Source organism: Sminthopsis crassicaudata, chromosome 2 (assembly GCF_048593235.1).
Source record: "Sminthopsis crassicaudata isolate SCR6 chromosome 2, ASM4859323v1, whole genome shotgun sequence".
Lineage (NCBI taxonomy): Eukaryota > Metazoa > Chordata > Mammalia > Dasyuromorphia > Dasyuridae > Sminthopsis > Sminthopsis crassicaudata.
This window is the reverse complement of record NC_133618.1, coordinates 640,939,805-640,966,322: the sequence shown is the minus strand read 5'-3', so window position 1 is coordinate 640,966,322 and position 26,518 is coordinate 640,939,805. Positions and strand designations below refer to the sequence as shown.

At 42.7% G+C, this 26,518-nt stretch overlaps 1 protein-coding gene across 2 annotated transcripts; it reads left to right on the top strand.

The window, feature by feature from the left end:
• Positions 1-570: 570 nt before the first annotated feature.
• On the top strand, positions 571-26,197 carry NRBF2 (nuclear receptor binding factor 2). Of its 2 annotated transcripts, XM_074296630.1 has the most exons (5): positions 610-784; positions 1,860-2,287; positions 16,853-16,937; positions 22,875-22,915; positions 24,676-26,197. In XM_074296630.1, exons 4-5 carry the CDS (start codon positions 22,892-22,894, stop codon positions 25,360-25,362), a joined length of 711 nt encoding a protein of 236 aa, XP_074152731.1. In that variant the 5' UTR covers positions 610-784; positions 1,860-2,287; positions 16,853-16,937; positions 22,875-22,891; the 3' UTR covers positions 25,363-26,197. The 2 variants fall into 2 exon arrangements, with proteins under 2 accessions (XP_074152730.1, XP_074152731.1); XM_074296629.1 differs by lacking the exon at positions 1,860-2,287 and having other exon boundaries at positions 571-784.
• Positions 26,198-26,518: the final 321 nt, after the last annotated feature.

Sequence of the window (26,518 nt, the reverse complement as noted above, 5' to 3'; positions counted from 1 at the left end):
AAGCATGTAGACAATGGAACTGAAAACTGGCCAATGGGGTAGGAGGTGGCTGTGAAATGGGAATGAAGTCGGTAGGGCTTAGTAGTAGGAGGAAGGGGGTTTAAAGTGGCTGGGAGCGCTCAATGGGGATGGGAGGCAATGGAGTCAAGAGGGGCCCCGTGGGAGGTCAGCGGGGTCAATGAGGTGGGGAAGGTGAGGCACGAGGTCGATGGGGGTCAACTGCGGGTGAGGCATCCAAGGTCAGCGGGGTCAACGAGGTGATAGCGAGGGTCAAGCATGGGGAGAGTCAGTGAGGTGGGGGAGGCTCAATGGGAAGGGGGATCAAGGGGGGGAGGGTATAAGGAGAGAGCGGGGTTAGGGGGACAGTGCGCAGGACCACGTGCTCTGAAGCCGGCCTCCTCTGACTCCGCCCCTCTCTAATCTCCCAGCCTGGACTCCAAGAAGATCTCGAGAGATCTCAAACATGGAACGCGGCAGAACGAGAATCACGCTCGGGATGGGGGGAGTTTCCTCGCCCGTCCACTCTCGCGGCGCCAGGAGGCGGCGGCGTCTCCGGCGCGTGACGTCACCGCGGCGTGCGTGCGCGGGGGGCGGGCTCCGGCGGCGTCTGACTAAGGGGAGGAGGAAGCGGCGGCGGCGGCTGTGTTGATCCGGCAGTGGCGCCGACCCGGCTCCCGGGCCCGTCCGAGCGCTGCCCTCCTCCGGCCCTCCATGAGCCGGAGTGCCGCCGCCGCCGCGCCCTGCCCCGCCGTTTATGGAAGTGATGGACGGGCCTCTCAATCTGGTGAGTGCGGCCCCCGGGAGGGGGAGGGGAGGCCGGGACTGGGTCGGGGGTTGTGAGCCCTCCCTTCCCAGCCCTGTGTCCCCGTGAGAGCGGGGCGTCGGTCCTTTCCTGACTCAGTTTCCCCCGCTGTGAAGCGAGGAGGCACGCAGACTGCCGCCCGGGGCTGCGCTGCCCTGAACCCTCTCCCCTCCTCGGTCCTCGGTCTGCCCCGTAAAACGAGGGGCGGGCTGGCACTGCGGCCCCCTGAGGTCTCCAGTTCCGGGGTCTCGCCCGAGGGGCCCCCTCGCGCCCGCCCCCACGGACAGGAGCCCTCCCGGGCCGGGTGGACGCGCGTGAGGGCCACGTCGCTGCCGTGACGGGGAGCTCGGGCTCACGGACACTCGGCCCCCAGCTGGGCGAGGGCCGGAGGGCCCGGCTCCGGGGTCGCAGGGGATGACCCCCCTCGCTCCCGCGGAGGTCCGAGGCCGGGGCTTTCGGCCCCACCCCCACCCCTGATTCCCTGCGGACAGACCCTGCTTGGGACGGGACGTGGAAAAAGGCTCCGAGTGTCCGGGCCCGGGCAGGACCGCGGGTTCGAGGGCCGGCCACCAGGGACCTCGGCGTCCTCTTCTGTAAGCCGGGGTGGTTTGGATTTCCCAGGACGGCCGCCCAAGAATCTCCCTTTTCCCTCTGTCCACTCTCCCCCTACAGCATAAGCTGCGGGTCAGTTTCCTGCCTCTTGGGCAGAGGTGGAGGATGGTGGCACGAGTGGAACTGTCCTCTGAAGTCTCCTTAAGGGAGCGTCGTCCGGGGGGAGATTGACAGAGAACCCCCGGCGGTGCTGCCCTCAGTGGGGGGGGGTCACCCTTTAAGAAGGTGGGATTAGCCAGAGCGCCCCTCCCCCAGGGGTCTGAAGGGCCACCAGGGAGTGATAGTTATAGAGGGTGCTTTAAAGTTTGAAAGGGGCGCAGTTACTCCCGACTCAACCAGATCGAGGGGAAACGGGTTACCATCGAAGCTGCTTGGCCTGGCCCAGAGTCGCTCCCCTCTTGGGGTTCCTGGCCTTGTGTTACCTTAGGTTGGTGTTGCCTTCCAGAGGTGGACCTGTAGGAGCGAGCTCTCCCAGGAAATCAGGCCGAAGGACGGCGCTGAGGGAAGGAAGCAAGCAGCTCTCTTCGGAGGAGGGGAAAAGGAAGGGAAGACTAATGTTCATAGAAGAATTCCGATTTCCTAGTTAGAACGCAAGAGCACTGGCCAGGGAACCAAGAAACCCAGCGTCTCCATCCAGTTTCCTCAACTGAGAGGTCAAGCAAGCCCCTTAGCTCTGGGGTCTCTTCCTTATTCATGATCAAGAACTGACAGCATCTGAGCATCAGGCTGGACTGGAAACAAAGATCCGCCGGCCGGCCTTCAGAGGGATTCTCTCCAGATCAGAGGCAAAGTGAACTAGCAGCCCCAGATTTACGGAGCATACATAAGTGACTGGTGGAAGTCACAGCTCTATCAAAAGAAGGCAGGTCAAAGGTAGCCCTTCAATACCTCTTTGACTTATCGGTGCTAAAACTTCATGGGGATACCCTCAGAAACCCACTAGTTTCTTCTTTGCTCTTTACCTACAACCTGCCCCATTTCCTCAGTCTACCTGCCAGGTGACTAGCTGATGGGTGAGAAATGCCAGTTAAGTGGCACAAACGGATCTTTTTATATTTTAGGAAAGTCATTCAGCTTTTGGATCAGTGCTCGTGGTTTTTTGTATGAAATAAGGTTTGGAGCTAGGAGAGTTTTTACCATTTTTCGAGAGATATGAAATCATGGACCTAGGATCAGGTGGCTGAGGTATCGAGGAGTAAAAGGAATGTTCATATTCAGGATTCTGGATTATGATATTCGATACGAAGTATTCTGCTAGTTGGTAATTGGAAATTTTGGTTTCTAACGTAGTTGATGATTGTAAATTGACCTGGCTAACAAAAATATGGGGTTTAGGGTGGACAGAATAGGCCACTTGGGAGGGAGTAGCTTTGATATTTTTGATTTCATAATAAAATAAGTCACCAGCCCAGAAATGCTACTCAGTCTTAGAAAACTGGAGCCAGTCTGTGCTATGTTGTAATGTAGCTTGAGGGAAAAGTGCTCAAAACCTACCACAACATAAAATGATTCTGTAAAGTGTACTGATTGATGAGAACTTATAAGTGTCTACATTAATAATTATTCATGTTTGTTAAATTGAGAATGTGAGCTTATGAGAATAGAAATTACTTCTTTTTTGGTCTTTGTCTCACTGGCCCCAAGCTAGCACAGTGCCCACAACTCAGTGGTGGCATATGAATCCTAATTGATAAAGCTTTTTTTCTTCCTCCCCACACCCCAAGACTTCCCCAAGACTTTAGAAGGGAATACTTGATTGAGGAAGCTCCTCATAGTAACTAATAAGGAATAGGTGGCTTTAGAGCTGACCGGCCCATTTCAGTGATCTCCAGTGCCATTCCATTTGTGTCCTTCCCCTGGAGGAAACTACCTAAAGGTAGGGGAAATAATGGCTTAAATGCCAAGTTGATTTTAAGATTGGGATAATAGGGGGGGGAAGATGGGAAATGGCAGTGTAGGTTAAGTTGTTTTTGTTTTTACTACTGAAACACTAACTTTGCCCAAAGATATTCTATAAGAAACTTTGTAATGATGAATCTATAAACCATAAGAAACTTTGTAACGATCAATCTATAAAGCATTCCTCCTGTAAATTTGCTAAGAATTAGTTCCAGGTTTTGTAGATGACAAAATATAAACATGGAGAAGGGAAATGATTGGTCAGGTTAATGACTCATCAACACATTATGGATCACAGGCTTATTTTGACTCCCTGACCTTTCCTTCTTCATTTTTTTCAAGCTGAGGACCCTGATCACAGGCTAATTTTAATGTCACATTCCTATAGTGCCAAGGACTCCCAGATGTATATAGGATCAGTATTTACTATTTAGACCAGAATTTAGTGTCATAGAATTAATTTGGCATCTTCAAATTTGCCATGGGATCACGTATTGGTTTGAACAGATAGGTAGAAATATTGGCACACAAGATTGTGACCTTAAGTCAACTGAAAAATAAATGTACTGTGGATCATCACATAGAACTTGCATATTTGAACACTATTATCCACCTTTTTCCTCTGTAAAAGATAAGTGAATAGTGATACTAATTCCAACTAATTCATGCTATGATGAATGTGTTACTTAGGATAAAAGATTGGAGTCTTTGGCCATCAGTTTTGTGTGACTGTGTGTGTGTGTGTGTTGTGTGTGTTGTTGTGATGTGTCCGTGTGTTGTGTGTGTATAAGATAAATTAAAATGTCTTAGGTTTTTAATCACAAGAGTGTGACATCATGGCAGATCTGGAAGAGTTTGTCTCTTCCCCCATCAGATAATTGCCTGACAGCTTAGAAATACATGGGGGCAACAGGGCATCAGGTAGTTTGTACACCTCCATTGAGTCAGCTGAGACCTGGGGTCAAATTCTGCCTCTGGTACTTAGTGATTGGACAACCATGGCTAACTTCACAGGATCTCCAAATTTAAAGGGCCTCCTTGTCCAACCCCCTCATTTTACGGGTTAAAATTTAAAAATTAGGGTTCAACAAAAATAAATTATTTGTCCAAAGTTACAAGAGTATTGTGATAAAAGCCAGTGTGTGGCAAGGATTCTGGCTCCAAATCCAGTGCTCTTTGAACTTTCTAAAATCCTATGTTCGATACTTTTGTTTCAAATTTTTTTTTTAAAGCCAGAGATCAAAAGGTAAAATAACCTTTAAATCCTTTAATTAGTTCAGAAATGGGAAATATTAGCCACAGGACTGATTATAGGAGGAAAAATTTAAAAACAGTTACCCAAACCAACTTCTGTAAAATAGATAATGACCTGTGTTATTAACTTCACTGACTTGTTAGAATAAAATGTCTGTAAAGCAATTTGTAAACATGACCAAGCTGCCTAAATCGTCATCTGGTAACCTACTACTGGTATTACTCATGGTCTGGCACTTATTTATTTCCCACTTCACCTGAGGAGAGAGCAGAGCCTATTTCTGCACAGGCCTGGAAAGCAGGATGGACCAGCCTGTTCTTTCCACTACTCAGTTTCGAGTTGCCCTTTGGCAGCAAAGTGGCAACAAGAAATTTCAGTTTTGTTACACCAGTGGACAGAGAGCTGTCCTGGGAGTTGAGGGACTTGGATGCAAGTTTTGCCACTCCTGGTGACCTGAGGCATGTTACTTAACCTCTCAGTGTTCCAGTTGATCATCTGAGACTTAAGGAGCAGATGTGTGCCAACGTCATCTTTCCCAGGCCTCTTCCCTGTTGAGCAAAGCAAAACAACTCTTATGTTGCACTTAATGATGACTTACTTTTCACCTTATTTCAGTTTCAGTCAGTTTAAATGTCTTTTAGTTCCAGGACACACTGTATTGAATATAAGCAGAAATTTTTCTTGTCTCTTGGCTTGAGGAGCCATGGGTCAGATAAAGATAAGCTCATAATGATCACTGGGCTCCATTTCTACACCAAAGCCATACTCACCTCTTCAGGTGTTGGAGTGATACGGGGTGGACTGAGCTCTAGGCCTGGAGTCAGGAAGACCTGAGTTAAATATGGTCTAGACACTTGGTAACTGTGTAACTCTTGGACAAATCATGTGTCCTCTTTCTGTCTTAGTTTCCTCGTCTGAAAAATGGAAATAATAATAACACCTCCCTCGAGGATTGTTGTGAGGATCAAATGAGATATGATTTGAAAAGTTCATTGCAAACCTTAAAGTGCTGTATAATAGCTGGCTATTATTAAATATCAATAAAGTGACTTCGACTTGTTTCCCTTGGTCACTGCACTTTCTGAAATTATTTTTATCACTATTATCATGAGAACGATCCGCTTCTGAGCCACTGTTATTGAGTAAAACCCAAGTGCTTTATATCTTGATAAATTGTTTGACCTATACGAACAATTTCTCTTTTCTTTAGTTAGGTCTTGACCCCAGAAAAAGTCATGTAATCTCTCTGATTCTTGGTTTTCTTATCTGTAAAATAGAGATTAGACTAAATGATCTAAAATTCCTCTGAACTCTCAAAAATCCCAAGATTCCTGTAAAAGAAGTCTCTGGTTGTGTCTCCAGTCACATGAAATTCTGTCCTTCAACACTTCCTCATCTACATCAAAATTTGTTTGAAATTTGTTTGAAATAGTGACCATCTCAAAATCTGATTGTCATCATCATCTGCTTTATGATTTTTCTGTGCCCAGCCCACTAGATCAGTTATCTGTGAACTTTTAGGTTGTAGAGCCCAGCTCCTGCAGATGAGGAAACTGAGATTCAGAGAAGTGAAAAAATCAGAGCTGGGAGAAAAGGGAGTCTTTGGACTCAATCCGTTACTTTCAAAGCCCCAACAAGAATTGGGCCAGATGAAATACCAAGACACAGGAAGGAACTAATACAACAATCACTACAAAATTGAAGTCTGAATCTAATGGTTTTTACTGCTTTGGTTTTTTAGAGCTAAATTTGTCATCTCTATCCTTCAACCTGTTCTGAGATTATCTGTAGACGTCCTTCAATAGCTTTGTCGTTTTCCCAGCTTGGCCATGTTGTTTGGTTTTTTTTCTTTTTCCTCCCATCTCTAGTCCCACATGTAATTGGCACACTTTGGCATCCAGAGGCATATAGTTTTCTTACCTCCATTTGCTAGTTATGTGATGATGGGCAGGTCACAACTATGTTAAGCCTCAATTTTCTAATCTTTAAGAAAACATCTCAATATTACTGCTCCTGTTTCTTTCAGTATTTATTCTCCTTCCCTACCCTCTAGTATCTTGGCTCCCACCCTTATTAGAAGGTCCATTTCATATTGCTTGAACTGTTACAAGAGGCTTCTTTATGAATCTCTCCTCCATTCTTTACATCCTACCTAACACTGCTAGCACTGGTTCTGCATAAAAGTAACTTGTAATAAATCTGGAACCAGGTTTTGAGGAACTTGAAATGCAACAAGAGGAGGTTGCATTTGTTCTTTGAGGCCAGCTGCTGTTGCTGCTTGAGTAAGTTAGTTAGCAAGATGGTCAGACCAGTGCTTTTAGAATATCCCATTGTGAAGAATAGCTTCCACACAAGTTTGAAGGCTCTGCAATAATACAGACAGGATGTGATCAGGGTCTTTATGAGGCTGGAGGCAGTGTGAATAAAGGGAATAGAGTGGATGTGAGAGAGCTTGTGAAGTTCATAAGATTTAGCAACTTACTGAATATGAGAAGTGAGGAAGTGCAAAATTTCCTAGGTTCTGCCTTGGGTAACCAGAAGAACTATTCAACACCTCATAAAGTTGTTGAAAAACAATTCATGACTAGTAGAAACAATTTCTATTAACAACTCTTAACATAGTTACTTATCTGATCCCCCCATCTTATACCTTCTGATATTCTTCTGCCACAACAAAATTTGATATAATGTAGTCTTGTTTGAGGAAAAGAGCATAGTATGTTAAAATACAGTTTGGAGTTAAAAGCTTACTCTGGCTAGTAGTCACTTAATCTCTTTTCACTACTCAATGCATTCATTCTTTGAACTTTCCTCAAGGAGTTTTTCCCTGTGATCTATAGCCTAATTCTTTCTAAATGGAGCATGTGCTGTATGTGCCTGGTACTATATAGAAAGGCAAATGATAGTCCCTTCTCATAAAGAACCCACAAACTAACATATATATACAACATGCAAACAATGGGACAGACAAGTTGTGTGCACAGAAAGTTGGAAATGATCAACAAAATATACTTAGATGCTAGAATTAAGGAAGATTGACCAGGCTTCTTGTAGAAGTTAATTTTAGCTGGGATTAGGAGGCAGACAGAAAGAGGAGAATTGCAGGCATGAGGAACAGTGAGGGAAAATGCATGGATTTGGGAAATAGAGAATCTAATGTCACATGGGGAGCGGGGTGTGAGGTATAACAAATTGGGTTGAGGGGCAGATGCTGAAGGGCTTTTGGACTCTGGCAGGATTTTATATTTGACTCTAGAGGTAAGCCCCTGGGGTTGGGGATGACATGGTCAGATTTGGGCTTTAGGAATTCACTGAGGCTGTAGTGGGGAATCACTGGGGAGATGATCTCTTCCTGGCCAAATCCATTGCCCCTCTCTTCCAAAGTCTTCATGGTACCACGTAGCCAATCAGTTTCCCTGAAATTGCAGATCTGGATCAGCTTTGGTCTATTGGAGGTTTCAAACAGGATGTTCCAGAAACATCTTTAATTTAACATATCTAAAATGAAATTTTTTATTTCCCCTCTCAAAATCCTCGTCCCCTATTCCAGACTTCCTTATTCTTGCTGGAAGCACTACCATCCTTCCTGTTATCTCAAGTTCATATGTCTGAATTATCCTGAAATCCTCCAACATGGTTACCTTTACATTTCCTGTATCCTATCCCTTCTCTCCATGCACAGAGCTACCACTTTAGTTCAGGCTTTCCTCGTGTCTCAGATCATTATAACAGCCCCAAAGTCCCTCTTGACTCTCAGCCACTCTACAGACTGCTGCTAAAATAATTTTTCTAAAGTGTCGATCTGATTGTGGGACTTCGTTTTGTTCCTAAGATAAACCATAAACTCTTGTTTAACTTTAAAGCCTTTATAACCTCCTTTCTGAGCCTCATTGGTTTCTCTATTGCCTCCTGAACCTTATACACCCTGCTTTATTTTTTTGTCTTGGTACCTGTGCAGTGGCCATCTCTATGCTCAAGATGTGTCTACCTCTGTCTCAGATGGTCCGTCTTCCTTTAAGGTTCATTGTAGGCGTCTCCTATATGAAACCTTTCTTGATTCTCCCCAACTATTACTGCCCTCCTTCCCAATCCCCATATATTTTTGTGTATATCATTAAAATAGTGATTTTACTATTAAACTTTGTTTATAGTACATTGCTATATGGCCTTGTTATCTACCCCAGTGGAGTGTAACATCCTATGAGTGAGGGTAGTTTCCTTCTCTATATTTGTATCTATAGCACATAGCATTGTGCCTTGGTGGGTGCTTACTTAGTAAAATACTTATTGGTTGAGTTTGGTGAGGAGCCAGACTTGGAGGAAAGAGGATTTTTTTTTTTCTTGTTCCACCAGCCAAGGAGACTCAACTTCACTATAGGAAAATGAAGATGCCTTTTTAGGCTAAGAAGGTACCTGTTCTTTCCACTTTGAGTTCCAATGGCCCTGAGGCAACATTATTCCCTATCTCTTTTGACTTCTCCTGTTTCCCCTTTTCTGCATAGTTTTATGCTATATTGACTTGGGCAGAATCGGTGGATGGCTAGAGATTTTTTTGTGTATGTGTGATCCTCCAGATGGTCTAATGGGTGTTAAATTCTCAGTAGAATTTGTTATAATTAGTTTTAAATTAAATAGTAAGTGCTAAATAAGATAATTCAATCTCCTTGAGCAGGGACTGTTCAGGTTGCCTTTATATACCCAGGCTAGTATATTGACTTGCTAAAATAAACTTAATACTTAATTGAACAAAAAGAGCACTTTTAATAGGGTAGGTGGTAACCTTAAATGAAAGGATGTATTGTCTGAACTCCAAAAAGAATGTTACTGCTCTCCATACTAACAGTATTTTGATAAATCAGTCCAGTTGGGGGGGGGGAACAACATGTGATTCCAGCCAGTAGAAAACTGGGAGCAGGGAGGTAGAGCAGAGTAAGGAATGGTTATGTTTGTGTCCCAGCTAAGTCAGAATGTCATTGAGACAAACGCAATGTTTACAGTCTGGTATTTGAGGAGGAACTTTATCCCTCAGTATCTAGTTTTTCTCAATGTTGCTTTGACTTTAGTTATAAGGAGTAAAGTAAATCTGATTATTCCTCCTTTTTTAAAAATATAACATTGTTGACATCACATCTTTTCACTAGTTATCTGAAATATTTTCAGCCCTGAGAGTGAAATTAAATATTACCTGACTTGTTTGTAAGGAAACTGAATACTTAATCAAAACTAATTCCTAAAGATTCTTGGTCAATATTCTGTCAATTCACATAATTGTTTGCAGTTCTAAGAAGAATTTAAGCCCTATGAGAATAACAACTTATTTTTTAAAAATCCCATCAGATATCTTAAACCGTAGATAAAAAGGGTCTCCACCCCCAAGATGTTTGTCTTTATAGAAACTGTTTTGCTTTTAGCACTTTTGGAGTTCTGACTTCTGGTTTTCACTTATTGTGTACTTTATTCAAATTTCAGGATCATTATTTGAAAATGACTTGTTTCTGACCATAAGTAAAGTGTTTTTACCTAGAAAACTGAAAGTCATGTCCTTCATTTATATGTACTTTATTATTATTATTATTATTATTATTATTATTATTATTATTATTATTATTATTACAGCTTTTTATTTACAATATATATTCCTGGTAATTTTTCAGCATTGATGATTGGGTGATGTCTTGACTTAAAACCTGTGAATTGAAGTAAGACAGACTTGCACCAATGGGCATCTCACTCCCTTTCTGAGTCCCTGAAGTCCATCATCAGCAGGACAAAGGCAGGACGACTTGCAGCAGCTCTGATAGCAGCAAAGGAGCTCGTTGCCTCTTCTGTGTGATAGCCACCAGGCTGCCTCAGTCATCTTCCCGGCATTTGGAGTAGATCCACCCTTTCTGCCATGTTCTGCCAGTGCTCATGTGCTTGGGACAAACATCCCCTTAACTTACTAATGGGTTTGAGGCCTGTTGGTTACTATCCTTACTCTGGTTTAGCCCATCTGCAGAGACAGTTTATTATTGGTGCTACAGTTACTTGGAGCCACAGGTGAGAGTTGAGTGCCAGGTGGATGCCAAAGATGGGGGAGCAGCCCTGAAAAGTGCTTGGCGACCTCTCATAGCAGAGGCAGTAGTCCTCCCCAAACATCCCATGTTCCTCACAGGGCCTAGTCAAGGCCTTATGCCAAGGAGATATGGATCCCAAGGTGGTAGCCACTGCCTATAGGAAGTAGAGACTAGCTGGCAGGTAAGGGGTCAGCTTGGAAGAGGCCGAAGTTTTATTTTATGGCAAGAACGTTGTTCTTAAGCAAGCTTTGTTTATAACATGCTATTGCCCCGAATGGTGAAGTTCTGGGAGTTCTGCTTGTTAGGCAGTTTACATCACAGGATTAGCACAAGCTCTGCTCTTGTTTCTTTCCAGTCCAGAGTTCCTTAAGTGTTTAATCTTTCCTTTCTTGTGGTTTACTAGTTAAGATTTAAGCTTAAAATCTCAGGTTGCTGTGTCTGCTTCTGTCCTTTGCATTTTCAAGCATTCCACACCGATTAGGCTCCTGCTTTAGGTGCCAGGCTCTGGACTAGGAAAGAACTAGGAATCTAGAGGCAGAAATGAAAGATTCCCGACCTCAAGGAGCTTACATTCTAGCAAAGGAACGAAACAAATGTAGCCAAAATGTATACAAAGTAAGTAATGGGTAATTGGCAGTAGCAGCTGAGGGAATGGCGAAAAGCCTCCTAAGACGTGAATGACATTTGAGTCATAGAACATTCAGGATTCTGCAAAGCAGAGGGAAGAAGGAATTCTATGTTGCAGGCTTGACAAAGAGGGCTAGGGAAGAAGATGGACAGTTTGTGGTAAGATTATTGTGATGGTTGGTCTATAGAATAGATGAAAGGGAGTAATGTAGAAGAGAACTTTGTAATTGATCCCAGCTTCAATAGGAAACTCTTACTCAAAGTTCTGGAGCTGGAGAGTGGTTTGATCAGATCCATAGAAATCTCACTCTGTGGAGCATAGTCTGTGGAGGGAGAGACTTGAGGCTGTTACTAGGATTTCCAAGTAATTGAGGTAGGAAGTGATGAGGGCTTGAACTAGGGTGGTGGCGCATGTGAACACAGAAGGAAGCTTGTGTGGGGAAAATGGATTTACAATTAACAAGCCATTGAATGTGGGAAAATGAAGGAGAGTTAATAGTTCACAATGAGTTTGAGGTTGAGAACCTGAGTGGAAGGTGAGTGGGACACAACTCACTTGTGATGAGAAAAAATACTATCTGTTGTGAAATATTCCTCACAAAAAACCTCCTCTGTCACCTATTGATTCCTTCATCAAAAAACTTTCAAATTAGGGTAGATCATTTTCATAAAATGTTACACAGATGAAAAAGGAGGAATAATTTTTCCTACAATTGTGGTACAGGAGAGTCCTAAGGATCATAGTTTTGAGCCAGTTTCTAAGTTTTCTATAAACTTTAACCTCATTTTACCATTAACTATATACCCTTTAGCTAGAGTTAGGCTCCAGATGTCAGCTTCTTGTGGAGTGACAGTGAAAGACTAATCACATTTTTTACATTCTTTTAAACTTGTGGCTGTAACAAAATCAGAAGGCAGAAGGAAATTCTGTCTTGGCCTTTCTTGGGAAGAAAAAATCAAAGAGTTGGCAGAATCCTTACTGTTGTGCACCCAAAGGCAACAAGAAACAGTTCCATGGAATTCTTACGTTATGATGGTAGCGGTTGTGGCTGTGGCTTGGTCTCAAATCCTCTCACTATCCTGGACATGCTCTAGCTTTTAAGGCTTCAATCTGAAGCACAGATATGTATGTTCAAGATTTTGTGTAGTTCTGCCAGTGCCATCAGTCGCTTCTATATTCCAGATTTTTATGCATCTCTAAATACAGTCAAAAATGACACAATCTGCTTTTTGGCTATCAGTTGGCTCTGTTGACTCATATTGAACTTTCAGACCTATAATATTTCCTGCCCCATCTTCCCCAAGATTTATTTTTAGACGAACAGCTGTTTTAGTCATACCTTCCTTATCTTGTATTTCTGAAGTTGAAACCAAATGTGGAACTTTAATATTTATCTCTCAAACTTTACATTCTTGATTTTGCCCTATTGTTTTAACCTGTCAAGATCTTTTTATATCTTGCTAGGCTCTCTTTTCTGTAATGTAAAAAGATTGGATTAGATCAGGAAATTAAAACCTTTTTTGTTTCATAGACCTCTCTGCTTAAATAGGCCTGTGGATGCTTCAGGAAAATGTTTTTAGGTTAATTAAGGAAATGCTAAATTTCAGTTGGATGGGAAACAAATCACAACCTCTAAGTTCCTGGCTCCTCAATCTACCCATGGATCAGTAGACCTCAAGTTAATAAAGTATTTACTAAACACCTATGTGTCAGGTACTGTGCTAAGTGTTGGGGATGAAAAAGTCAGAAGACAGTTGCTCTTCAGGGGCTCATGGGAAGATGACATGCAGACAACTAGATAAATCAGAGATACTCAACAGAGAGTATCTATAAACATAACATAGGAGATTGAGAAGGGCTTCAAATGGAAGTTGGGTTTTTTTGTGGTACTCGAAGCTAGGAGATGTAGATGAGAATTCTAGGCATGGGGCTCAGCTAGTACAAGTTCCCAGGGTTGGGAGATGAAGTATCTAATTTGAGGAATAGCAAGGAGGGAGTGTCAGTGGGTTACAGCCTGGGATAGAGGTGAGAGCTAAGGTATAAGAAGATTGGCAAGATAGGAAAGGATTCAGGTTATGTAGGGCTTTGAACAACAAATGGGATTTTCTATTTGATCTTGAAGGTGATGAGGAATTACTGGAGTTTGTCAAATGGCCAGGCCATGGGTGCTATAATCAGACTTGCTTAGAAGATCACTTTAACAGCTGAGTGGAGGATGGAAAAACAGACCGGAGGGGGACCAACCAACAGGTCTTTGTCATAGTCCATGTGTGAATTAGGGTAGTGGCTGTATCCAAGGAGAGAAAAGGGAACACACAAGAGATGTTTCCAGTGTATCACCTTTAGATTGAGTATGAGAAGCAAGAGTTGATGAGTTTACCTAAGAGCCTAGAGGAAAGGTGGTCAAGGCTCCAACAGGGAGAAGAAAGGAGGGGAAAGGGAGAAACTGGGAAGATGTCTACGGGACAGCTGAGGTCAGCAGAGAGATTAGGGCTTACATAATTAGATTTGAGAATCTGATGAATCTGTAAAGGAAATTAAATCCATGGAAGGACAAAAGAAAGCACATGTTGTTAACATTGTCAGGCAGTGTAAGCACTTTATAAATATATCACATTAAAGTGATTTCAGAGCAATTCCAGTAGTCTTCCACTTTTGATTCTTGTGCAGCATAATAATGGAAGTATGTTTAGAAGAATTGAACATGTTTAGCTTATATTGAATTACTTGCTGTCTAGGGGAGGGGTGAAAGAGGAGGAAAGAAGAAACACAAAGTTTTGCGACTGTGGATGTTGAAAATGAACTTTGCATGTATTTTGAAAAATAAACTTTTTATTTTTAAAACAAAAAGAATCAACTCCCCCCCCCCAAAAAAAAAAGGACCTCAAATATATCTCATTTATTCCTCATGTCAGCCCTGTGAGGTACACTATTATGATCCTTGTTTTATAATTGAGAACAGTGAATTAGATAGATGCTAATGATTTGCGCATCACGGGAAATAATGAAACTATCAAGTGCAGCAGTTTAGGAGGAGAAGACAAAGCAGCTCAGGACTAAGAGCTCTGGGGGACCCCTAGGATTAGTGGGATAACCTAGAGGTGGGAGAAGGGACTCAATAAACTCCAGGGCTCTAGAGAGTTCAAGTCTCCCTCACTGAGGCCTTTTTAGAATGCTTTTCCTTTCTACATCCTTGAGCCTTATAAAAAATTGGAACAGGGCTGGCTTTGAGAAGAGGCATCTTTCACCTCTTTCTTTCTACAGCTCTCTCTACCCAAGTGGAACTTGCCTCTTTTCTTTTATCCTGCTTTTGAGTAGTGTTAATTTGGATTGCTTGCTGTATTAAAAGTTCTTTCAAAAAACTTTTTTTTTAAGCAAAATATTCAGAAAATATTTTATATTTATTTACAAACTGAATTTAGATTGGGTAGAAAGAACAAGTTTATTTCATTTCAACAAGCATTTGTGTTTCTCTATCCTCTGAATAGAGAGAAAGCAAAACTTAAGAAAATGCTGGGTCTGCTCTGAACCCCAGCTTGTAGTAGAACAGCCCAGTAGCACCTGAAAGGGACTCCAGTATACTGTGTGATCAGTTTTCTTGTTATAAAGACAGCTTCTTAATGAAAGGGAGTGTGGGTCAGTAGAAAGCATTGCAGTTCTGGATGGAGCCCCTGGTTTTGAATTCCTTTGACTGTGTGACTGTGGGCTAGTCATTTTATATAAGAGCCTCATAAAAGGAAGGAGTTACACTAGATCTCCAAGGTTCCTTTCTGACCCTGGCTTGTGAGTTGAGGACAGCAAAGTGCTCTGGGGTCACTGGTGAAGGATTCCCATAAAGCTCTGTCCCATCTTGTCAAAGTCATTTAACCTCTCTGGACCTCGGTTCTTATCCGGAAGGTGAGACTCAACCAGCTAAATCAGAGATCCTGCCTCTGATAGCAGGTGAGAACAGGGGATCTGAGACATTCTTGCCCAGATCTGTGAACTTGGATGGGAAAGCAAGATGGGTTTCTTTTTTACTCACCTTTGGTTTCCTTTGCAGTTCTCTGTGTATTTTATGTATGTATGTTTGAAAATATTCTGACATGGACTAAAAATCTAATATACCCACTGACCTGGACTGGCTCAGTCCTTAAGTTCCCTCACAATTCTGATACCTTCCTATTCCTTAGTACCTCAATTCCATGGGATTCTTCAATTATAAAAACTTCTTGAAAATTATTCAGATGACTTTATGCATTACTTACAGAATACATTTTCTCTGACTTTCATTTTCAGTTGGAGAACCTGCCTGATTAACTCTTCAACTCTTCCTCAGTGTGGATCTTCCAGTCTCAGGAGATAGTTGATTGCTAATGTTCTGGTGATCTAGTTCTTGATTGACATAGACTTTGTCATAGACTTTTGTCAGACCTGGCACATAATAAATTAACTCAGCCAGACAGGACAGAACCTGCCTCTGCAGCAGTCTTTGAGGACCTAACAGTCCCTTCCACAACCGTCATATCACTTTGGGGTACAACAGTAGGATTCTGGAGCCAGAATTCCAATGGACCCCTTAGACAAGGAGACTGAGGCAGAGAAAAGGGAGTGCTCCATCATAGTGTATCTGAGGCAGGGTTAAGAAATCAAGTTTTTCCTGATGCTAGCTAATCTGGCTCTCTATACCCATAATATTGTGAGCTTTAGTGGAGAATTGAAAGTCTTTATCATAGTATCCATGAAACATACAAAGATGGTCTATGTTGTAGTTTCTAGGGTTTTCTTGTTTTTCTTTTTTCTTTTTTTTTTCCTTTGGAGGGGAGAGGGTAGCATAATTAAAACTATTTTAAAATTATAGATACCCTTCAAATGTATAACTAGAAATTTTGAGTTAATAACTTTTTAATACAGGAAGGGATGGTTATAGCATGATGGTGCTGTGCGGTAACAAGACTTGTACTGAATATAACATTAAATTCATATAGAAGCAGAACTTTATACTACTTAGGGAGGTCAGAGCAACATTGATCATCTGGTAGGTGTATCTGAGTAATATTTATTATTGAACTTATTATTTGTAGATTTCACTTTACATTATCCTCATTCTGATCCTTCTCCCCATTAAAGGATTATTAATTTAAGTGTTAGACAGGACCTCAGAAATTGGATAGTCTTAACTAGTGTTGGAATACAAACCCATTTTACAACATTTCTTAGAAATAGAGCTCAAGCTTCTGCTCATTTCCACTGAGAGGAAACCCACTCCACTCTTGATTCCAACTCTGAGCATTAGGAAATGTATCCATGTCTTTTCACTTTCTCCATGTTTTCCTAGTTCAGCTCTATGGGGTCATGCTGCAAGAAGTCTTAATCCTTCTCCTAGAAAGTCCTCAAATCCCAAAAAGCAGCTTCCTTTTTTTTTAAGTTCCCTGAGTCCGTTTCCAGTCTTTTCACTGGGCTGCTGTGGGCTCATTACAGTTCATCACTCTTTTCAAAAATGTGATGAGCAGACCCAAATGTAGCCTTGTATTATTCCTGATGACCCAGACATGACATCATGGCTCATGGTCTGTCTTGAGTCCCCTGTTCAGTGACCCTCTGATGTTTTTGTTTTCTAGGCTCATCAGCAGAGCAGGAAAGCAGACCGGTTACTAGCTGCAGGGAAATACGAAGAGGCCATTTTGTGTCACCAAAAGGCTGCTGGTGAGTGTTCTAGAGAAATGATCCCTTTAAATGATAATTAACTTTTGTGCTAACTTGGGCAGTTTCACTTCCCCTCCTTTATTTAGAATGGAAAGAGCAATAATAACACTCAAGCCTTCACATAGATACTCTTCAGTGGAACATTGGTTTTTCCACTAGATCAGCCTCTTGGACTCCTTCCTTCTTGCATGGCCAAACTATGATCACATCCTAAGACTGATTAGAAATTATTGGTGAATTCCATGGAGACTGTTAATTTGTAAAGACAGAAACTGATTGCAGCATGTGTCTCTTCATTCACTATTGCCACCAGGAAGTTGAGCTTGGATTTCAAATAATTTGGAATTCTCAATGTAAATAATTGGACCAGTATCAACCATCTTTATCTACTTACTCTTTTCTGAGAACCCTCTGGAATGCTTAGCTTAATTGCCCCTTTTGATTTTTAAATTCTGTCCTGATTCTTTTATCTTGTTCAAGTATAAAAAGATTAAAAGGAACTGCCTGAGCTTGTCACCTTAATTAAGAGAAGTTACCAAGTTTGATTAGTGAGTCCCACAAAGATAATTGAATTAGATAGTAAGGCTGGATGGTTTTCTTGGTTTTAGTCATTTTAAACCAATTAGCCTTTATCTAGTGCCATCTTGTGATATTCTAAGTATGGCAAGTTATTTTGACTTGAAATAGATAGAATCAGATCCTCATGTTTCTTAAAATGAGGTCCATAATATAATTCATAATGAAGGCCATCCGTAGTGGAAATCATTGATCTTTCAAAAAAGACATTCTATATGAAACAAATAAGATTTTGAACAGCAGACTGAAGCAAAAGAAATTCTTATTTTAGGATATGGAGAACAGAGGAAGCTTAAGAATAATTTGATTAACATTGCTGAATAACCACCAGGAACTAAAACATTCTTAGATGAACACATTCAAGAACTATAGTTTTGGGCTTTCCTTCTTTTGTAACAAGTATATTTTCTTTCCTTATCACAGAATGAAATGCCTTCATCATAGTACATAAACAGTCTACTCCTTTGAGAATTTAATTTGTAAATGAATTGAGAGAAGGAACTCACAAGAGTTATGGTTCCTCTTAGGATCCTACTACTGGAAATAAAATTAAGTATATATGATGTAAGGAAGGTCAAAGACAGAAATGCTATCTTGATTTCACCAAAATATGGGTTTACTTTGGCATATAGAAAAGAAAGGAAAGTTTGAGAGATTCTGACAGACCTTAGAAAGGGCTTAGCAAAATGAAAGTCTCATCAACTTTGAGATCCGATCAATGGACGTACCTCTGCCTGGGTCCTGGAATCAGCAAGCTCTAAAGTCAGCTACCTAGCAGGACCAAAAGGCTGTGGATCTCAAGAGAGATTCAAAAAGGGAACAAAGTAAGTGACCCGAGAATACAGGAACATCTAAACCCTTGTTTGACTAACTTGTAGATGAAAACAAATCTCTGCCTTTTTGCCATCACATGGCACTGGAGAGAGGAAAACTGAGGGAAATGGGGGCACATTACAGTGTTTTGAGAGCAGATCGGTTCCATCATTGGTTCCATCATTCACCAGGCATATTTTGCTGTGTTGCTGCAATCAGGCTGCACAATTAGAGCTTTGTGCTTTGGTAACAGTTTAACAGATTGCTGATAGAATTTTAATAGATATTGCGTTAAAAAAACAAAACAGCAGGGTGCTTGAGAATTAGTCTCTTTTGCCTGCCAGTTACCCTAAATATACTTTAAATACTGGCTTTGGGTAACATATTTAGTCCAAATGGGGAGGAGGGAGGAGGGAGGAGGGTTTAACCAAAGCAGTTGATCAGACCTTGTGTGACTGCACATTTCTCTGTTTGCTGGTTCTCTGCTGCTGGTTGAGCTGTGTGACCTTGGGCAGATCATAGGAACCTCTCTGGTTCTGGCTTTTTCCTTTGTGAAATGAGGGAATTGAACCAATTTTCCAAATGTCTTTTCCAGAAGTGTAACTCTTTAAGTATATAGTTCAGGTGTGTGTGGTACGGAAATGGTGAGGGGTCACTATTTAATTTAAAAAAAAAAAAAAAAAAAAAAAAAGCTGGAGAGATCTCTAAAGCACAGTTTATAGTACATTCTCCAGAGTTCGAGCAATCAAAGAGAGGAAGCGCCTCCTGTGGGCTGGACAGCACTTTTAATCCCTAACACAAACACCCCCTCCCACCACTGACCCTTATCTTCACTGGCTGAGAGTCTTACATTCTAAATGTGAGATCTACCCACGAAATTGAACTTGACCAATAAGTACATAGTTGCCCATATTTGACTGAAATAGGGAGGAAATTGTGTCATGGGAGGATAGCAGGAAGGAGACTCAATTATGCCCTTGAATCAATGCTCAAAGTCCTTCAGGCCTACTCAAACTCTGAAGTAGATGAAGCCTTACTCGATTTTTCACAACTGTCTTGAAAGATCTCACCTCATCTCATTCAGGTGGGTCACTAGACAAAGCTCTGCACAGGACTGGAAAAAAAGCAGATGTGGTAGACTTGGTCTGGGCTGAGTTTTCCAACTCTCCTCCTCATGCCAATTTCTGCTTTAAAAAGTTTTCTCTCAGCCTCAGTGTCCTCATTTGTAACAGGAGAAGGTTGGACTCCAGGCCTTTAAAAGGCTCCGGCCCAGGAGCCTGTGACCCTGGGAGCAATGTCTGCTGAGAGAAGTGGTTTGTCTATCATTTCATGTTTTACTTATCCCTTTTCAAAACTTGTCACTCTGAGGTTGCCAAACAAATTATGTGATGGACTTAACATGATTTGTCTACTTTTTAGGGAGTAAATAATACATTGTACCTAGTGATCTTTTATTCTTTATTTTCAATTTTGCTATTTTCATGGGTTTCTGAGATTGTGAAAGAGCAGTTAGATTTATTTTACAATCAGAATGAATGTATGGATAATGACGACAAAGTCCTCAGTGGGATCAGGGGATTTCCTCACTTAATGAGTCCTTGATTGAATTGTTTTCCCCTTTCAATACAGCAGGATGTGTGTTCAGTGCAGGTATACAGGATGTGTTGTAAGCCAGTCCGCACATGCGAGGCATAAGGCAGTTGCATTATTCTGTGCCCCAAAAAGAAGTGCATTGAAAAGTTACAAAATAAAAGTGATGTTACCAGCTCAGGAAAAGTTCCATGAAAATGGTGACATGAGCATAGACAGGTGAGGGAGGGAGATCCCTGAAGGCATAAGGAGTGGCCAGAGCCAAGGCCTCCCTACCAAAAGGCATAATAGCATGTCCCAGGGGGAGAGCCGCCCAGATTTCGGCTGCATTATAGACTGTTTGGAGGGGAGAGGGTGTGAGGGATGGGATGTCAGGCAGCCGGAAGAAAAGGTGGTTCCAGGCTGTGGATTGCTTTGAGTGATGGGCAGAGAAGAGCCATCTATATTCAGAAGTTGATAGGAGAGCCTAAAGCTTTTTGAGCAGAGGCAAAAATGACCAAATTCATGTATAAGAATTATTTTGGCAGTGACCAGATGAAGACGGTAGAGGGATTTCAAAAGGAATCTGGTCCACCCTTCTCCACTCAGGTGACTTAGCCAAGGTCATCTAGGTAGAGATGCCAGAGATCAGGAACACTTTGGATTTTTGTCTTGGTTTCTTCCTTCCAATAAAATAAAATGTCTGAAACCAAGAGAGGAGAGTGTAACTAACTAATAGGTGGAGAGGAGCCTAAAAATTATGAGGGATCAGGACTCTTCCTTGTAGCAGTGGGGAGAGCAGATGGGAGGCAGGGCGTGGGGTGGGGGAGGGCACAGCTGGGATCTACAGGTGGGAAAGGTGGAGGTTTCACCCAGAGCAGTCAAGTTGGATTGATTGGAGAGGGGCAGAAAGGAGAGATGGGGGGTGCCATTGAAGGGAAGGAAGACCCCTATGGGTCCAAAAGATTGGGACCCAAGGGGGGGACACACGTGTTCATCAGAAGGTGTGTGTCTGGTGAACTTGAAGGGGATGTCAGCATGAACATGAGGGACTCCACGTGGAAGAGCAGAGGTCATGGAGCAGAAGAAAACTGTAATAGATAGCCCGGTTTGGGAATGATCGAACCTCGTCTTTACCTCGGAGACTCGAGAAAGGAAAAGAGCATAAAGTGCAAAGCTGTTTGTAATGAGTCTTTGGAGGGGCACAGAGCCAGAGACCGGGCAGAGATTGAACAAGTTCATGTTGGCTCTTGCTCATTCATTTCAGTCATGTCCAGCTCTTTGTGACCCCGTTCTGGATTTTCTTGGCAAAGACCCTAGTATGGTTTGCCATTTCCATCTCTAGCTCCTTTGACAGGTGAGAGAAGTGAGGTATAGAGGGTCACACAGTGGTTAAGAAGTGTCCAAGGCCAGATTTGACCTCACTAAGAGGTGGCTTCCTGACTCAAGCACAGCGCCCTCTGGGCTGTATCCCTTCTCTGACCTCCAAATAAGTGTGGTGGAATGCTGTTGTCCTGGAAGTGCCCCAGAGACAGGTTCAGAGGAACCAGGGAAGACTTATAAGAAAAGAGGCAGAGGGAGGTGGGCAGAACCAGGGCAACAATTGGGTCTTTAGCATCAATATTATAAAGATGACAATTAAGAACTTTGATCAACGCCAGTAATCAACCATGATTCCCAAGGACTAGTAATGATGAACACCGCCTGTTTCATGACAGGTGATAAATAGGTTGAATAAGACATGTGGTTTTGGATATGGCCAATATTTATTTTACTTAACTGTTTATTTGTTACAAGACCTTTGTATTTAATAAAGAGTACTGGGGGGAGAAAAGAAAAAATAAATACTAGATGATTTTTTAAAAGAAGGAGTGTCTTGAAGATGCTAGAATTTGAAGAAGCAACAAGAATTTGGGTAAATGAGCAGCCCAAAGGTTGCTGAATAATAGGACATGGGGGGTGTCTGCAAGATGACTTTGGGGAACACGGAGTCCTCAGGCTTCTCTTCTCTTGGCCCATGTGCTGCATTGAGAGAATCAGCAGTGTGCAGGGAGGTTATGGGGGGGGGGAACCATCTCCAGAAAGAGGTAGGTTTCCTTCATTGCCAAAAAATTGAAAGGGTGACGGATGGAGGACAAGGAACTTGTTAATGATAGAAGAGGTGGGTTCCGGGGCATGCTGTGGGAAGGGTTGAGCTGAGGCAGAAGGGGCTGGTTCAGATGCCATCTCCTGCAGGAGACCTTCCGTGGTTCTTGGCTTAGTGACCCTTCCACCCAAAAGTTTTACTTTGTTTCCCGAGTATGATAGGTTCTTAAAGGCAAAGGTCCATTTTCAGCTTGTCTTTGTGTCCTCCTCTCATGGCATGGTGCCTGATGCATGGATGCTTACAAGCTCATTGGCGTGGATCAATCTCTGGTTCTAGTTCCAAGTCAGGCAGATCACTTCCAGACTTCATCATCTCTACCACATTCCATGAGCATTGCAGTATGTGGCATTGGGGGCGCCTTCTTGTTTCTCTGCCAGCTGCTGTGTAGCTTTGGAGAGAGACAACTGAGCTGGCTAATCAGGCCATGACAGAGCAGTGACAAAGCCTTCAATCCAAGATGCCAGAGACCATTGTGGGCAGGAGCTCCACCCTTTGGGCTCCTTAGTTATGGAGTTGATGCTGGAGCCACCTAATTCCTCTGTACTGGTAGTTCTGAATATACATATACACCCAGGAGGAACTGACTCTGGAGCCAAGAGCTAGAGGAGACCTAGTTGGGAGCAAGGTACAGACCAATAGTTGAGCAGTAGTAAATAGCACTGTGGTACTAATGATAGACCCACACAGAAAGTGATTTATCCAATGTCACCCTTCCCACCCTCTTTCCTGAAAGGCAACCACCAGTATTTGATAGCTGGATATTAATTGAAATTTATACTTAATTTGTTCTTTGTAAATTTTTAAAAAAATTTATTATGTCTCTTTTTATATAGCATATCTTTCTGAAGCCATGAAGCTGACAAAGTCTGAGCAGGTGAGATACTTTACTAAAATTTGTAAGAAGGGGTGTTTGATAGTTTGGGTTGGAGTTGAGATTTCCTTAAAGAGGCTCAGAACTGTAACTTCATATCTGATTCCCTAAAATTTGGTCTGGGTAAAAGGCCTTGCCTGGGAACTCTCTTCCCACTAAGACAGTGGTAGAAAGGGAGGGAGAAGAAACCTGAGAGGAAGTGCCCTAGGCACATTTGAAACATTTTCCTGATGCCCTATCCCTTCCCTCCCCATCTCTTGCAGTGTAGCCTAAGTTTGCTCTTTTCTTCTTTGGGGCTGTTGGTCTTCTGGTAACTGTTCCCTTTTGCCCTCATTTACATGGTTCTAGGCATTGTGCACATTGCCATTTACTTCTCACTTCTGAATTTTTCATATCCATTGTTCCTTGTGGCTCAATTGTATCCCATTACATTCTTGTAGCATGGTTTTACTTTTTACCAGTAGAGAGCATCTCCACTGCTTCCAGTTTGCCACCACTGAAGTACTCCAGCAGCCCCACTGCTGGAAGGTCACAATATTTCTATATTGCAGTTTGCTTTTCCTTCTGTTGCCACATGTCTCAGTTGGGAGAACCTTTTAGAATCACTGTAGACCTCTGAAATGTTGCTTCCCAACCCTTGTCCCAGGGAATCCTAGGTAGATCCAGTGCAGATTCTAATTTGGAAAGGCCCTTCAGTTCTTCATTTTACACACAAAAAGAACTGAGGAGCTGAAGAGTGAAGTAGCTAGGCTTGAGGTGCCTCGCCAGGCATAGGCTTTCAACCCTGTGCCCTTTCCACTCTGCCCTCCTCCATGGCATTTGGTTGTTCTACCCGCCTGGTAAGTTAGAAATGCCTCCTTCTTGGCTGGGCTTGCTGTCCTAGTAGATAAGAGCCTTCCAAGTTGTTGATTTGAAAAGAGTATTGTTAAATAGAGATAATAGTTCTTTTAAGTGGAGTTCCTGGGTGGCCTTTACGGTCATTTGGTTCAAAGCAGTGGGCTCTTCTTCCTATTGGCCAATACTAAAACAAGAATCATTTTAGCGCTTGCATTGCCAGTGAGGCCCTGGGTTCAGGGAGTCCCTTTCTGTGAAGCTTTGCACGTACTTAAGGCTGCAGAATTGCCCAAGGCCCATTCCTGTCCATCTAATTCTGAATGGCCCAGAGTCTGCACTGTGGTCCTGCTTCTCTTGGATGTCCCAAATGGTACAGAGCCTAACTTGCGGCTGTTGACACATGGTCCAGTGATGTGTCGTGATTTCTGCTGGAAAGAATAGGATTGTGCAGAGAGAGCCACTGTCTATACCAGCTTCTTTATTCCTTATCCCTTTTCTGCTTGTCAGCTGACCGTAGCAGGAATAGCTTTATCTAAATAACCCTGAGAAAAACACATAGCCCTCAATTGAAAGATTGGTGGGTAGGGAATAATCTGGCCTTTTGGAGCAGATGACTCTGCTGTCTTTTAAGCACTCCAGGCATTCTGTATTTATTTGGGAGAGTATATATTAGAATTTTCATCTAGAAATCCCTAGATGAATTGATAGGTAGCCTATCAGCAAAATTTTCAGGCTTTCTAAATTTTAAGTTTGAAATTTTTTTCTTATTGCTTATTTGATTCAAGAGAGCTTATTAAAATGATTAAATTGTAGTTTTCCTATATGACTCCACTTTTTTGCCAGATAGGAGCCAAGGGTAGGGAATTGGAAAGGATTATTGAAGCATTGAAGTGCCTTACCTTTGTAATGACTGTTTCCCTCTTTTTTAGGCTCAGTTATCACTGGAATTACAAAGGGATAGCCACATGAAACAACTCTTGCTTATTCAGGAGAGGTGGAAAAGGGCAAAGCGGGAGGAAAGGTGGAAAGCACAGCAGACTCCCGATGGAACCCCTCAGCTTCTGACGCCGTGCAAGATGGCCGAGGATGGGTCCGAGGGTCACAGTGTGCCTAGATCTCAGCAGTTTAGTCCTGCTGCGGTGCCGGGGGTCTTGGATAGGGACCCAGACACTCTACTTTTTCTCCTTCAGAAGAGGAAAGACCCGTCAGAACCATGCCCCGGCAGCAAAGTCCCGAAAGATGACAAGACTACCATAGAAGAACAGGCAACCAAGATCGCCGATCTGAAGCGACACGTAGAGTTTCTCGTGGCCGACAATGAAAGGTTGAGAAGAGAAAACAAGCAGCTCCGTGCTGAAAAGGCCAGGCTCCAGAAGGCTCCCCTCGAAAAGGAATTGGATGTAGATGCTGACTTTGTAGAAAAATCTGAATTATGGAGCCTGCCTCCCCCTTCAGAGACTGCTTCAGCCTCTTCTACCTGGCAGGAGTTTGCAGCAAACACAGGGAAAGCCAAGGACATTCCCATCCCCAACCTTCCCCCCTTGGACTTTCCGTCCCCAGAGCTCCCACTTCTAGAGCTCCCTGAAGATATTCTGAAAGGACTTATGAATAGTTAAATGGAAGGTCACAAGAGGCTACAACGGTGGTGGTAAGAGAGAGGAAATCATACAGTTCAAACAGCAAAAAGGGAAAACCACGAAGCTAGGGATGGTCCGGTCCCGGTGAAGGATCACCGGACGGACCACTGTAGGAGAAGGGGGCCTGGCCACAACGTAGAGAACGGTCACTGTGAAGCATACGGTGCAGCCGAGGAACTGACCGGGGCTGAGGGAGCTGGAGCCGGCAAATGCTAACCTCGGAGGGTCTGTTTCTCCCGATTCAAACCAAATGGCGACCCGGAATCACTTTTCAAGCAGCAGTTATTTTCCTTCTCTTAACTTCAGGGTTATGCTATATGTAATAATTAATCTATAATGCCATAAAGGATAATGCAAAATCGAATTAATACAGGAGCCCGGGGCTGGCCTTGTATTGGAAAGATGCTTTCTATCATGCATTGACTGCATGCATTTTGTTATGCACAATTTATTAATTCTAATAAGGCGTGCCAGTCACACGCCTTCCTAGATGATCCTCCATGTGCCACACTTTGCACTACTCCTAACATGATGATAACCTCAAGACTATCAGGAGAAATGTTTAAATTTCCACTTTATGAAGAAAGGAACCAAATTATTAGTTCTGCTTTTTTTTTCCAATTATCAGTTTACATAATTAATCAGGGTGCATCATAAGTTTTAACTTTTCTGTTTGCTGTATTAAAATGTTATGCATCATTTAAAAAACACCCAAGGAATTATCCCTTTGTTTTGAATGGTGCATGAATGGAAGTAATGCTAGTTGGCAGTATTTGATTGCAAGAAATCAATAAAATAATTGTGTTTTATTACATTTGTTGAATCTGATTGGCCGAGAGAAGGCACATTCAGTGTTACTCCTCTCATCTGTAGAACTGTTGAAGCATTGAGTCCACTCCTTCCAACTGAGGCTGCCTTCATCTGTTCAGGTGCGCGAAGTAAATAGAGATTCCTTGGGGTTGGTGACGTTTCTCCCCTTGTCCCTTACTGCCGTTGTGCTCCTACTTGGCAGCGGTGTCATCTAGCACTGAGGATAAGCCTTCATGTCCCCAGGAAAGCAATCCTTCATATGAGCTGGGGAGACAGTCACTGCACATGACCTGTTCTTCCATGTCTACCGATGCTGTTTCCTGTG

Excerpts from the sequence above, each read along its gene's own strand:
- NRBF2 (XM_074296629.1), top strand. The coding sequence starts at position 755 with ATGGAAGTGATGGACGGGCCTCTCAATCTG. Across the intron at positions 785-16,852 it reads TGGACGGGCCTCTCAATCTG|GCTCATCAGCAGAGCAGGAA; the intron begins GTGAGTGCGGCC and ends TTTGTTTTCTAG. Across the intron at positions 22,916-24,675 it reads AGCTGACAAAGTCTGAGCAG|GCTCAGTTATCACTGGAATT; the intron begins GTGAGATACTTT and ends CCTCTTTTTTAG.